This window comes from Diachasmimorpha longicaudata, chromosome 9 (assembly GCF_034640455.1).
Source record: "Diachasmimorpha longicaudata isolate KC_UGA_2023 chromosome 9, iyDiaLong2, whole genome shotgun sequence".
Lineage (NCBI taxonomy): Eukaryota > Metazoa > Arthropoda > Insecta > Hymenoptera > Braconidae > Diachasmimorpha > Diachasmimorpha longicaudata.
Window position 1 is genome coordinate 4,319,347 of NC_087233.1, and position 15,799 is coordinate 4,335,145.

General features: G+C 38.8%; 1 protein-coding gene across 2 annotated transcripts in view; it reads left to right on the forward strand.

Annotated features, from left to right (window-relative positions):
- The window catches only part of LOC135165697 (matrix metalloproteinase-2-like), a 119,639-nt gene that overhangs the window by 36,709 nt on the left and 67,131 nt on the right, over positions 1–15,799 (forward strand). For both annotated transcript variants that reach the window (XM_064127240.1, XM_064127239.1), the window contains exons 4-5: positions 8,559–8,660; positions 10,525–10,694. In XM_064127240.1, coding sequence (XP_063983310.1) covers positions 8,559–8,660; positions 10,525–10,694 — 272 coding nt within the window. The remainder of the gene's footprint in view (positions 1–8,558; positions 8,661–10,524; positions 10,695–15,799) is intronic.

Sequence of the window (15,799 nt, forward strand, 5' to 3'; positions counted from 1 at the left end):
TAAAGCAAGCACACCCCCCGAATCCATATTTCACCCACCTCCACACCAGTGATGAACCCCTTTTTTATTTATAAATTTTTGGAACGAATTTTTTTTTTTATCATTCCACTTCACTTTATCTGCCACCAATCCATTCTCCCAACTGAGTATGACAAAATGGGGGATGAAGGATGGGGAAGTGGGGGATGAAATTTTTCGTGTTTGTTCGCTTCTATTTCACGGTTGTTTCCGGATAAATGGAACTTCCGGAATTTCTCTTTCGCACACAACGAGGCCACGTCGTACAAGCTCAATTTATCTGGTGTTGGTGGAACAAAACGATAGCCAGAGTTGGTAGCGAGAAAAGAAGGAGTGAAAGGATGAAAAATAAAAATTGTGGGAGGAGAGGACGGGCGGGGCGGGGGGGAGAGGAGAGGAGTGAAATTGATAAAGAGAATGGAGAATATCGGAGATACGCAATACGGAAATTCACGTCCGGTCCACATACCATAAAAAAAGAACGTGATGATGAAGAAAAAAAGTGATGAGAAAAATTGAATTTTCTGAGTTTTCACGGAGGAATGGGATAATCGGTGGAGGGGAGAAGGTCCTTGTCCTTTTTTTACTTTTTTTTTAAGGGAGAGTGTCTTTAAAATACCTCTTTTGAAGGGGTAAAATAAAATATAAACGATTTAACGACACACTGTCAACTTCTTACTGTTGTTAATCATATTGTTTATATGTTAGACCTGTATTTAGTGAAGTTAATCGATACATTGTTTAAATTATATTAATTAAAGATTTGAAACGAGATGAGGATACAGCAAAACGTTTACAATTGACTTGAAATTTGTATTAAAAAATAGGTGGCTGTGCTCCCTTGCTCGCTCCGCTCGTCAATGCAACGAGGGGGGGCTTGGCCCCCCCTCGCGCTCTTTTCCCTCACCCCTCCCCCACCACTGCAATGCGTCCAGTCTTTTCACAGAGGGGGCTATGCCCTCTGCTCGCTCCACTTCTCAACGTAGGGCTGGGGGGGGGGGCTTGGCCCCCCTGCCTCCTGCAATCCATCTGTTGATACTTTTTTTCCATAAAATAAATTTACTGTTAATTGATATCATATTCACATTCAAAGGTACTGTGTGGTATTCTTCACTTATTTCCTTGAGCTCTCCAAACTTCCCTTTCATCCCCTAAAATCCAACGTTCCCTGAATTTCAAAAAAATGTCTCGTGAATTTTGAAACAATTTTTTTCAGATATCTTTCTCTTGAAAAATTTTCCAACTCGACAAATTGGTTTAGAAGATTATCAGAAATGATGCTGATCGACCGGCTTTGACTGTCTCCACCCCCCCAATAAGCCCCCCCCCCCCCCTCGACACCCTTCAAACCTTTCTCCGTCCACATATCTCTCACCGAGAGACTGAAACACAATATCTCTGTGATTACTCGACGGAAATATTTTCCTAAAATTCCTGAAATTGATGGAGTGTGTACGTAAGGACAAAAGAAGGGATAATCTACAAAGGGATGACTGCAAAGAGCCCCCTCGTGAATGACAGGAACGTCTTTGACGTATCGGTTATTCGCATCAAAGGATAAAAGCAGAGATACTTTTAATAGTAGAAAAATTGAAAAAAAAAATAAAATGTAAAAATCCGTTTGATAGGGATGATAAAAACCAATCAATACACACAACGCTGGTCCAATGTCGGTGATTGCTGGAAACCTCTCAGCATCAGTGTTTCTTTATACCCGGTATTTTCCCACCTGATAAGTGGTATTCATGTCTGGGGTAGTGATAGTAGCTCTTCTCAGTGGGCATTAGCATAATCGTATTTCCTCGCTTCGAGGAGATGTCTCGGAGAAGCCGAATAATTCACACATTCCTGTGACTATCTTACCCTTATGCATAAAACGTTGACCTTTGTCTTCTAGGGAAGATCGAATATTTAACGTAGCATGAAAAATTATAGTCGTTAGTATTCACAATCCTTTCGTGAATTTTTATCACGAATTATCAGGGAAGAGAAAATAATCGAGGAGGATTTTTCAAGTTAACAGCTTCTCTCGGAGGTTGAGTGATGATTTTCGGTGATGATCAGTCGGTTGAGGAAGAGTGAAGATTTAGAAAATCGTGAGTCAGGTTATGATGGAGTTTATTATGAGAGAAAGTGAAGTTTTTTTTGGTAGTTAATCTTTGTGGAGGAATTTTTCTCTGTGAATAATGTTTTAGAAATCTTCAGGGGGATCAGACGATCTTCGGAAGATCTTTGTGGTAATGTCAAGAGACTCTTCGGAAGATGATTTTTGGTTGGAGAGAGTTTTTTGAGAATATTTTTTATAGGGAAATTGGGAATATCCTCAGAAAAAAATATTGTCTCATGAAGAGCTTGGAAAAATCTTTTTGAATCAACACGAAGATCTTCTGAAGATTTTTCGATGTTTCTTCTGGAAGAATTCCTGAAGATCTTCGGTAAACAATAATTTTTCTACATGAGAAAGTCGCGTAGAACCATTTTCGTCTGTCGAAGATCTTCCAAAACTCTTCCGAAGAATCATCGAAAGATTTTGGGAAGATCGACCCCCCACCCCCCATAAATAAGCCCTGAAGATCCTGCAACCTGGAGGGGGTATCAGGCTCATCCCATATGGAGCCCAAAATGATCAAAATCCCTTATTTCTTCATTATATTTTTTCAAACCAATTCATAACCTCAAATTCCAACGTTACATTCTCCGTTTCACCTGCCCTGTCATCCCCTAAATCATCTCAAACATCCCTATCCCCAAATATACCAAAAGATAAATGTGAAAAAAAAAAATTAAAATACAACGACTCTCTATTTCCAGAGATTTTCATCATAACAAACTCAGGGAAAATTGATAGCGTGACAGCTGGCTTAACTCCATTGTCTACCCTCCTCACCCCTCCTCCCTCATCCCCTTAAGATAGACCGGGTGTTTTTCGTTGTTTACTTCCGTGAGTGGACCCAAGCAACTGCGGATAATGTCTCCACACAGACCAAAATGAGTTCAAGTGATTCATGAATCGTGGCATTAGGGTCGGGAGGGAGGGTGGGGGGGGGGATCGAGTAGCCGATCGAATTCTTCGTACTATGTAGTACTCTTTTAACCTGAAAGGCGTTTGCCTACGGCCGTCGGCATTCCTTTTACCACAATGTTTACACATTTCTCCACTAAATTCAACAGTCATCGAGTGCAAATGGGGTCTTTGTAGTTCTACGCCTCCGGGCACAGTGGGGGGGGGAGGGGGAATTTTATCGGAACTAGGTGCAAGCGATTCCTATGTTACCCAATTGCATTCACCCCTGGAATTCAATGGGGTCGTTAGAAACCAAAACGGTGATAATTCAAAGATTCAAATTTTTATATATTCGTAAATTTTATGTAATTCCTGTCTTTTTATTTTTTGGTTGAAAGGAGGGGGGGGGGATATGGTCGGAGGGGAGTGCGAATACCTCCTCTGTAAGGATTGTATTGGCTCCTGATGGTCAATGGGGTGGGGGGTGGGTGGTGACACCCCAAATGGTGATAATTCAAAGATGGCAATTTTTATTTTTTCGTGAGGGGTTTTCGATCGCTGATATCTGAAGAACTGGAGAGTGAAATTTGACGATTTTTTTTTCAAATTTAAGACATTTTTTCGATCTTCAAAATGAGACCTCATTTGTAGAAATCGGATCGTTCAGTTCGCGGATATTCAGGATTGAAATGATGAGGGAGCTATCACCGCCATCGCTATTTTGCGATGCCAATTATTAACGTCGGGGCAAAATGGATCACGCTCGGGGTGATTTAATGGTGCATTCACTGGGACCGCAGGAGCGTGATAAAATCCATTATAATTTCATCCACCAATTTTTCTTTTCCATTTTACCATCATCAATAATATGACATGTAAATTCAATTCCATTTTACGAATGATTTGGTTTCACATCAAAAGAGTTCATCTCGACAATCGAAATGCAAATGCCACAAATGATCGTCAGTGTGGCGGACAACGAAGACCAAATGTAAAACGATACAAAATAAATTCCCCCTACCCTCCTCCTCCTCCTCCTCCCCTTCCTGGGATGTCGATGTATTTTCCACATATTTTTTTTCCCTTTTATTTCGCTGTTTATTTTTTTTAAATTTATTTTTCAACTGCACTGGTTACGCGCTACGAACTATCGAGACGGCTAATGGACCGGAGTGACGGGATTTGCATGATACTGAACAACTCCGTCAGCCGTGTTAAACAAAATGCCAATTGGAAATGAAAATGAAAAAAAAAATACCAGAAATACCTGATGAAAGCTAAACGAGAGAAAAAAAACATTGAATTGCTCGCTTTGTTGATTCTTTATTATGTCGGAGTCGCGGGGAGGGAACGGATACAAAATGGTGCATTGAATGCTAATGGAACAGTCCATTTTGCCCCACTAGCTTAATAATAATGTGGGAAACCCTGAGATTGTTTTGAATTTAAGGCCCGGTTGGATACACTGAAGTGTCTCGAATAGATAGTTTTTGCTTTTTATTTTATCTTCAACTTTATTGCAAGTTCATCTACAAATTTTGTTGAAACAAAACTAAAAAAAAAAACTACAAATACAGGCGGGTCCAATATTTTTAGTTTTTTTATTTTATTTATTTTTTAAAATTTACTTTTATTAATTAAAATTTATATTTTAAATTTATATGAGAAAAAATTAATTGAAAATGAAGATCATAGACTGGATTTCATTCCAAATATTTATCAACGTTTTTTCATTTTCCGTTCCAAACAGCAATTCACGTAATCGCTAAAATCTCGTGCAAATTCACTCGCGAATACGGAAAATACCCCGGTGCATGTGCAAACCCTACCGTCCAGGAATGTACTCGGTGTTATATGTAAATGTTTCAAGGCACCTCCTCCGGCGGCTCTTTCGGAGGATGAGAGGAAGCTGAATATGAAGCAGATTAAGCCCGGAAGATCGTGCTGTGCATGAATGTCATATGGCACTAGGCATCACAAGGACATAGGTCGTCTTCGAATGGTCGTCTTCCCTCTCATCCCCTCAGACCCTCCGCCGAACAGCTATATATACACTCAGTTAAGGTCCCCGGTCCTCCGAACGGAAGTGGAATTTCTGAGGATCGCATAAACGTGCGCCGAATATTATTTTCAACATTTCCTGAATGTGGAATAATACTTCGTCTAGAATGTTTGGTTTTCTGTCAAATATTTTTCATTAATCTTCGATGAATTAGAAGATCCAAAAAAAAAAGGGTTTTGAAGACGATTTTCGGGTTCAAAATCCTTCGGAAGAGATTTTATTATGAAGAGGGGCTGGGCCCCTCTCTCCCTCCACTCATTAATCCCGAAGACCCCCCCCCCCCTATTCGCGTGGTTCACTCACCCCTTCCGGCAACTCCTCCATCAATGTTTTTCTTCAACGAAAATTATGTTTTCGTTAATTGAGATGATCTTCAAATTAGAATGTGACGTGACATCGTCATCACAATCCATTTGTTCCCTGCGGATTCCCATGAAATGTATCATTCCCTGAATATCCGAAATGTCCCCTGAACTCCATCCAAAAAATTGTTATCTATCAACTGAAGATCTTCCATAAATCTTCAGAAGAATCATCGCAGAATCATCCGAAAACAATATTTTCCTTCCAGTAAATATTCTAAATCATCTTTTGAAAATAACTTTCACCAAATCCCCTTTCAAACACACCCCCAACCAAAAATTTTCTTTCGAAGATCCCCAAAAAAATTTATTTCCCCCCCACGATGATCTTCCCACCCCCTACAACTCCCCTGAAGATCCCCCACAAAAATCCACTCATAAAAATTTTCTCCTCCCGACATCTAATCACCTATTCTCCTCCCACCAATTTCCCAACTAATTTTCGAATCATCACTAAGATCTTCATCTCCTTCAACGATTCCCCTGAAGATCCCCCGATTTTTCCGACAAAAACTTTTCTCCTTATCCCACATAATCAATACATATCTCAATACCACCCTTTCCCTCACCCTTCAATTCGATTTTAAATTTCCTGTGGATCTTCATCTCCGCCCCTCCCCATGCATATCCCCCCTCTCATTACAAACCCACTGATTCCCGGGAAATTAATCTACCATTTGACGTCTATGTCCAATGGAAACAGGAATTGATCTCTCGTCATATCCGACAGTGCGATTAATTTGGCCACAGCAACCCCTTCCACCCCCTCCCCCTTCCTCCCTCTTCACCATCACCCCTTTCATACCTTACAATTTCCATATCAGTTATGGTTTGGGTGCATTAATCATCGATAAAGTCACCGAAGCCATTGATGTACAAATCCTCTATCTTTGGTAATCCAACCACCGCTTCAGGTTTAACTTTTATTTTATTTTTTATTATTTTATTTATTTTTTATTAACTTTTATTTATTTTTATTGATTTTTATTTTTCTTTCATTCCATTGTGAAGGCCCTCTTTTCGTTATGGTCAACACACGTGTTTCTTGTATCTCTTATTTCTGTCTACAAAGGGAGAATGCCCGACCGCTCCTTTTATAGTACCACCGGTGTAATTCGCCGACACTGGGACAATGGTGGAATCATTGTCAGTCGCAGTCAGGGAGGGAACGATAAGAATTAATATTTTTATCTTTTAAGTGACTCAGTGAGTTAACGTCTCCATGAATTAATTCGAATGCTGAGGAATTATTGGAGTACAGTATCTGGTTGTTATTCCCAGGGGGGCAGGGGAGGGGGAGGTAAATATCATTATCTCGGGGGGATGGAGATATCCCTCGTTATCCTGGGGATAACGAGCGTGAGTAGGAATCAACAGTGAATATTTTCTCCCCTGAGGAGATGGAAAATGTGAAGTTGGCAGTTGTCATCTCTTCATTCGTTAATTTTTTTTTTCTTCTTTTTTTGGGACAAAATTAATTACTCCCTCATGGTTACTGGTGCGCGTTTAATCGAGTGTCTGACGTGTAAAGTGGCGGAAATTGAGACGAGTTAACTAATTGACGAGTGCAACAAGTCTTGAGTTATTTAAAATAGGAGCTTGTGGAGAAAATGTTTTGGGGGTGAAATTTCTTGAGAAATTGTGCTCCGGTGTTGTGGAGATTTTTTTTTTAATTCTTTGGGGAAAATAATTGCGGTTGAAATAAATAAACGATTGTTTGAAGATCGAATTGAATGATCTTTCTGAGGCTGTGAAAAATTTTCTTTAAAAAATCATTAGCCTTTTACCAATCTTCAAATAAAATTAGCAAAAAGCTCTTCAAAATAATTAGTGGAGGATTTTTTACTATAATTTGTTAATGATATTTTAAAGGAGGTGAGGTAAATAAATGGATGGAGACTATTTCTTCAGGATAAATAATTATTTTAAAATAATTCGGGATCCGGTGTAATATTGGAACGGATTAAGTTTTTCAATCCATCGGTGAGTGGAATTCACTTAATGAAACATTTTCCAAATTTTCCCGGCAAAATTCACCCCCATGTATTTGAAGGAATAATCCAAAAGGTCACAGCCGACGTAACAATATCTGTGTCACTGAAATGTTGTGGCTAACCGCAACGTTGAAAACAACAGTTGGAGCAGTTAACGACTAAATACAACAGCCACCGCTGCCAATTCCAATCTCGTCCAATGCAGGCAAATTCCATCTTATTTTTCCAATGAGATCACTTTTCCCAGCATCAAGTTCAGCTACTGGGTGCTTGCTACCCATTTTCTACCTCGTGGTGAATAATCACAGTCACGTTTTTCTCAGGCTGTATATATTTACCTTCGATATTTTTACATTTCACTCTTGATGGAAAAGGATTTCTATTTGCGTACGGGAAAATCCGCCGGTTGGAACCCCGAGATTGAACTCGAGTCAATGAAATTCCGATGATGAGGATTTTTCGCGTGAAGAATTATATGTTGGGAATATTTTCTCTGAAATCTTCGGAGAAATCTTCAATTTATGTCGAAGCTTCCGATTACTCTGAAGATCTTTGGCGATCAATGAGATATTCAGCAAATGACAACGTAAATTCTTCAACAAATAAATTATTTTAAACACAATTTCGGAAGATCTTCCAGATCTTCTTTAACAGATCTTCAGATATTTTTGAAGATCTCTGAAAGACAAAGGATTGAATATTTGAGTTACAATTTGAGGGTTAAGGTATTCGAGGGTCACAGTATCTTCAGTAAAAAAAAAAGATCTTCCATGGTAACCGGTCTTATAAGTCAATCCACTTAAGAATATTTACTCAAATCGATGATGATCCACTGATAGGATCTGTATTGATCGGAAAATTTGTTCTAATGTACCCTTCCCCCCTATGCAGCCCACCATAATCCCTTGGAATGTCGAAGCCATTCTTCGAACCTTCTCATACTTTAAACATCAACCCCCCCCCTTCTACATTTATTACGCTCACCTGGAGAACTTTTCAACTTATTCCCCAGATTTTTTCCCCTGAGACAGCCCCAGATATCCAGTCCAACCTATTCATCACACGTTAGAACCTCAGATCTTAACTGAATTAATGTTTTACTCAATTTTTTTTTGCAGCAAAACTATCTCATGAGGTTTGGCTACTTGCCGATGAGCGATTGGGAGACCGGCAATCTGAGGACTGATGATCAGCTGAGGGATGCCATTAAGACTCTTCAGGTGAGTTGAAAGAAATATTTTTAAAATTCAATCGTCTCAATTCCAAAATTTAAATTAAATTTTTTGTTTCTCGTACCAAATCGATCATTTTCATTCAAAATTCTCTATTTTTTTCGAAAACAAAAAATCATTATCAGATGGATCTTCCGTAGTTCCAGAAATATTATCAAATTAAAACCATTTTGCCCCACAAATTCCTCCAAAACTAATTTTTGATAGAGAAAAACGATTTCTTATGTTAAAAAATCTCAAATTTTTTCCGAAAAAAAATTAATTTTCATCTGAATTTTTCACTTCATTAATCATCTCCCCCCCCCCCCCCCGGTAAACAGATCCCATCATTAATAATCCCAGTGTATATTTATTGATAAGAAAATATTCGATTTGACGTCCCCTAAGAAACCGAATTACGCGTAAAATATGAGAGGATAAATGAAGCCTCGGAATTTCCCCAGTGCAGCTATCATCCCGGTACCATCTCCAAGGTGATGGAATAGGTAGTGAAAATGCCGATATATGGCCAGCACATAGGCGCCAATGTTCCATTGGGAACTGATCTCACGTGCTTTAGAGGGTCTCCCCTCCCTCCGTCCCGCCCCACTCCTCACCGTGTTTCCCCCTCTCTGCTGCCACCATTTGTCCCTCTCAGACTTCTCTTTTCTGAAACGTTGGTCGGAGACGATGGGATTTGCATGAAAATCGAGCTCGTCAACGACCCAAGGAGTCGCTCCAATGGAATCATAAAGAGATTGGGGAGTAGAGGGAGATGGTTACACAGATGAATGGATGAAGTACAGATCTGTCCTATACTACCAAATGGAAAAATATACGGCGCCTTGGAATACGTAAATAAGTGTCACTGGTACCTCGTTATTTCGAATAAATATCACGTGAAATCGTATGATAATATTTGGATGGAAAACATCTGTTGGGAATTGAATTTTCGAGTCTCGTGTGTTTTGTTACAAATGTTATTTACATTTTTTTTCTTCGGGGGTATTGTTGGTGGGTAATGGGATATCGCGCGGCAGGAATTGATGGGATCTATTGTGAATGATGATTGGGGGGACTGATTACGGGCGGGAGTGGTCCAGAAGTCAAATTCCAAGTTTTAGTTTCTTTGGGGAATTTCGGGGAATTTTTTGTTTTGAAATTGATTTTGAGGAAGAAGGTCAACACTTTTATTTTTTATTATTGAACCTAAATAGTAAACGGATTTAATGACTAGAATTATTCAATTTCGATGAGGAGAAATAGTGATCCAATAGTGTCCCAACATTGTCCCAATGTGGGGGCAATGTTGGAGTAAATAAATTATTTAATCGAACCAAAAAAACATCGACATAAAAATTCCACCAAATTAATTGAGACATTGCGTGCAATACTAACTGTCCCAACATTGACTCAAAATAGTCTCAACATTGTCCCAATGTGGGAACAATGTTGAATACAACAAATGATCAAAATAGATTAAAACTTCATCGTGAGGAAAATGCCACCAAATTAATTAAGACGTTGCATTAAATACCAATACTGTCCCAATATTGTCTCAACATTGTGCCAACGTGGCTGCAATGTTGATTCCCCTAAATAATCAAATGAAATACTAAATACGCAAATATATTTCCGTAACTTTTCTCGTTAATTTCCCTCCATGTATTCTCTTATTTCGATTATTCAAAGTGATTGTTTACACCACAAATTCTGGTACTCAATGTACGCTACCATGAATCTTCATCAACTTCACCAATCTCCCCATAAGATCCTATAATTACCCTCGAAAATTGTTGACGTTCGTGAAAGTTAAATTGAGACGTTGAAGTTACCATATTCGAAACGTGTTTGAGTTGACAAAACTTTACAGAGTAACGGTGGAATAGCTGTGACTGGAGAGATAGACGAGGCGACGATGGAACTAATGAGATCACGTAGGTGCGGTTTAGCGGACATACCAGATCCGCGATATCGTAGATCAAGACACAGGAGATTCACCATTCATGGACAGCCATGGCCGCACAAGAATCTCACCTGGAGGTGAGTAGCCTTTATATTTACAATATTTTCACGGCACCGAATACGCGCTCCGCTCGCCCTATTCGTATTTCCCGCGTCGAATGTCAACATATGGCGATTGCAATGGCGACAGAGTCTTACTAATGGAGTTAGTAAATGTCTTACGTAGGTGACTTAATTAATACGCGTTTGCTTTTACAAATAGGACTAGATATTTTGTCTATTTGCGTTCGTGCTGGACTCGATGAGAACAATACCCAACTTTGAAAAATTGTTGTCTGCGGAAGATCTTCACGAAAATAGGAAAATCATCGGAAGATCTTCGGAAGATACTTTTTAGTTGGAGATACACTTGATGGAGGGTTTTTTGAAAACAGTTTACAAGATGAAATTCGGAACATGCGTTGAAAAAAATATTTTGGTGATTATTTTGAAGATTTTTGACAGATCTTCACCAGACAAACACTTATTTACGTGGGATCTATTAAAAAAAACCTGTTGGCTCCCGAAAATCTTCGAAAGAATGTTTTTAGATCGGTATAGAGATCTTCCGAAGAATTTTCGGTGATTATTCTGAAGATTTACGAACGATCTTCAGCAGACAAAAATTTTTCTGTCCCACTAGGCGCTGAAAAATCAACTTTTGTCTCCCGAAAATCTTCCCCAGAATTATTTTTCGATCACTCGAGCATTTTCCGAAGATCTATCCATCATTCTTCTGAAGATCTCTGACTGATCTTCACCAGACAAAAATTTTCCGCCACTGGATCCGTTAAGGAACATTATCTTCCGAACATCTTCCAGTGAATCTTTTTGAATTACCGGACAGATCCTCCGAAGATCTTTTTATGATTATTCTGAAGATTTTTCAACGATCTTCAGCAGACAAAAAATGCGCTTGACTTTTGGCAGATGTTTCACGGGGTCTCTGACCAACGAATGCCGTTGACATCGTTGGTAGACTGCCAGGGACACTTGGCACACACCCGTTTGCATTTCCTTTTGCGAATCATTGCCATTGTTACTTTTACCATCAGCGCTTTCTCATCGTCGTGCGTGCCTTTCATTATCAATTGGCCTGGCTGTTATCGTCCGACGATGGGGGTGGAAAATTCAGTGCCTGATCGGAAAATAAAAATAATTCCCGAGACTATCGAACAGTGTCAATGACCCCCTCAACAACTGCCACTGCCCCAATATCTGCTCCTTGCAGTCTTTGTCAGTAAACATCGACGCTAATTTTTTAAACAAATTGTCTGGGCTACCAAGAGCTGGATGATCCGGGAAAACCGGTAAATGTTCGTTACAATCATAGGAGAAACATTATGACGACCACCCCCAACCCCTTATTGAGGTCAATCACGTGTCAATATTTCCTGCGGAATTAATCGTCATTCAGAACGTGATAATGAATAATTCTGCTGTTGACTAAAGCGATAACAATATCAGTCGGAAGTTATCACGATTTTATTTCCATCCGATTCATCTCTCTGTCCCTAAAACAGGGTCATTACCAACCCCTCCATCACCGAGATACCCTCTCTCACCCCATTAATTACTGATAGTGATACAACGAATTCAGTGGCATCAGTTTTGACAGAATAAAAAGGTCTCCAGCCCCTCAGGCAACTCTAGAAAAATTGTAAAACATAAAAGTAAGTAACGAGAGGAGAGTTCATATAAAAGCTCGTAAAAAGTTTTTCCTATTTCTGCGAAGAGGTGGGAGGAGGGTAGGGGGAGGGGGAGGCGGTATATGGCCTTACAAGTGGGATGAAAATTTTTCCTGCCAGGACAGAGGAATAATAAAAAATATGAAGAGAGGGATTGAGTTCCTCGAAGTACAGAGGAGCCAAAGCTCTACGGTTCATTCGAAGATCCCCTTTCTGACTGTCTCATAAATAATCAAAAAGATTCGCATGAAAAATTTTGTAATGTCGTCCCGAAATTTTAACTCATCTCGTAAATTTGTTGGAATTATTGTTGAGTGAGAAGAAACTTTAATAAATTCGATGCTCTTGAAATTTGGACTAAAATAGTAGGGAAATGGAGAAACTATTTATGGACATTTTCCTGACTGATGCAGTCGGGAAGATCCTTGTGAAGATCTTTCATAAATTTTTGGAAGAATCGGAGAAAGATCGGGACTCAGTGGTTTTGAAGAATATTCAGGAGTAGAAAAATTCTGACGAAGATCTTCTAGAGTTCCTGAGAAGAATGGTCGAAAGATCTTCGGAAGATCTCCGTGGTGATTCAAAAAGATTCTTGGAAGATGTTCTAAATTTCGGTTTAAAAAATATTCATAGAAAGTTCTCTTCCAATCATATTTTCAAACAAAAATCGTTTTCCGAAGATCTTCCAAAGAATCGTTTTGGATCATCAGGAAGATCTTCCGAAGACCTTTCGATAATTTTTGTGAAGAGGCATAACAATAGCTTCCAAAATAAAATTCAGAAGATTGTCTGGAAAAAACAGTGATCCTCCCGAGATCTTCAGATGATCCTTCGGATAATTTTTGAAAGATCTTCAGCGAAAAATAGAAATTTCTTCATATATTCTAACCTAAATATTTAAAATAATTTCAAAATACTTAAATAGAAAAAAAAAATATATATTTACAATATTATTATAAACACAAAAAACTCTTCATAAAAATTCAACTCTTCATCTGTTGAAAGTGGAGAAATTCCGATCTTTCTTTGTTGCGTTGTCCCTGTCAAGACCTCGGCTTTTACCGACCAAACGAAAATAAAAAGACTGAACGGCCGATAAAAACGTCGTCTTTTCTATTTTATCGACGCGCGTGTTATCCCTGACGGTACAGTAGGGATCCTGTATTTGATCGATCGGGCAGGTGGTGCTGCCTGACGGCCGGTGTTGGAGGTAATCAGTAATTGTATATTCGAATGACTGGAAATTATTAGGAGGGGAATTAGAGCGAAGGAAGTGATTTCATCTCACTCGAGGGGATGATAATGAATTTCTATCTCATTCCGAATCTTTTGTTATTTTTCTCAGTGGCTTTGAGATCCCTCTACTGTTGTTCGTAGAGTACCCGGGGTACCTCTGCATTAAGGATGGATTAAGACAGCGTAAAATTAGACCGCAGGCAGGAAAATTGTGGGGCTGAAGGGGCTAATGAATGCACTTTTTGTTGGATTTTTTTTTTGCATTTTGCGGCGGCTCTTTGTGGAATTTTCTAGGTTTCAGTGCGGTTAGGGGGGGGGGGGAGGAGGGAAATTGTGTTCCTAGGGAATTGGAGGAATTAGTCATTTTAAAGGGATAATAATGGCGACGGGTTAATTTTCTATTCTGTTATAGGAGCGAGGGGGTTGAAAGGGGGTAGAACGGTGCGATGTCAACGAATTTTTAGGTTTTTTGAGATTATAAAAAATGCTTGACAATGAATGCAAAATTTTTGAGTTTCACTCTGCCAGTTTTGAGTTATTGAAGATTGAAAATTGTCGGTTATAGATGGAGAACTTTCAGATGCAAGAAGTTGCTTCGATTAGTTATGAACAAAAATGATCGGATTTCAATGAACTTCTAGGGTTTTGAAGTTCATAAAGACTGCTTCAAATTGCCTCTAAATTTTTCGAATTTCACTCTGCCGATATGGATTTATCGAAGCTTCTAAAGCACATTCACAGTTAAGGAAATTTCCCTGTGCTAATTAAGTTCTTTATCCCAGTAGAAATTATTTTTTTTTAATTTATTAATCCAACCAATGATAATTCTCATTGATTGGCTGGATTGGCTGATTGGTTGGACTTCATTCAACCTCATCCCCCTCCCCTTCAATACGAAAAATCCTTTGATCTTAAATACAACTTTTGTCCCAAATAGTTAAAGCTCCGAGGAAAGAAAAATTCAGCTGAATGACTTTCCAGAACTTTTGAAATTTTATCACAAAAATCCGTCGCTGGTATCAACCCCCGCGAATTGACTGTTTGAATCTCCCTATTTTCCTCCCCCCGGCCCTCTCCCCGCACCACTCCAAACGCTCGTGGAAAACGAGAAGGCAAACAAGACGCGGAAAGTGGTCGCCTCTTTGTCACCCCAAGTGGAAAGAGAAGTCGATGGGGTTTCGCTGTGAAAAAGTCGAAAAGAAAAGCCCTGTTCACCCAATGGAAATGGATTCGCTAATTTTTTTTTTCTCTCTCCCGACCGTTGAAACTGAAACAAAAAGAAACGAGTAAAATAAACTTTATTCTCATTCCTTTGTTTCGCAAAAGCTCAGGTGCGGTCGTCCCGGGATATCGGATGTTCCGGGAGTTGCGGAAATTCGAGAGAAAATAAAAATATATCAATATTTTTAACGATAATAATTGATTATTTGTTATGATTGAAATTAATTTAATTGATGTCAATTCGTTTGACAATTCGATTTTTTCTCATTAATATTTTTTAATGGACTTTCGTAATTATCAGCGTTGAAATTCAGAGAACTCTTTCCGCATTTTACTGAAAACGTTTTGAACTTGTGAAGTGTATTTTTAAAAATTATTAATTATTTTAATGATAAATGGATATACCTGTCTGTCAATTGTGATGGATAGATGTGCTCATTCGTCATCTAAATAACGATATAAAGATTTTTTTTCTGGATAGGATGTGATAACTGCCCGGAAGCTATAAAAAAACTTGTCATAAAACGCGGAATATCCCGTCAGCGCCTTTCCGCCGTTAAATCGACGTATTTTAATATGATACTATTCAGTCCGTTGTCATCGATTTTTCAAATTTTTTGCGTCGAATCCGGTGTTACAGAGTTTTTTTACGTTTTATGTTATTTAAAAAAAAACTCACAATATGAAAAAGTTCCATCAGCTCGTGTCCGTCCTGCAATCGTCATTAAAGTCATTTCCCTTTGATCCATCGATTTTTCATTTTTTTCGCATGAAAATCCAGAGGCAGCATTTTTGCCGTTTTTCTATTAAAAAAAGGTCATCACAAATTCAAGAAAACATTATTTCAAAATTAAAAAAGCTCAATCAGTTCCCTTTCCCTCTCCACTCGCCATTAAACTCCTTCCCCCTTCATAAATCAATTTTTGATTTTTTTCATCTTAAAATCCAGACCCAAAATTTGTTCCACCTCCCAATTAAAAAATTCATCCCAAATTCAAA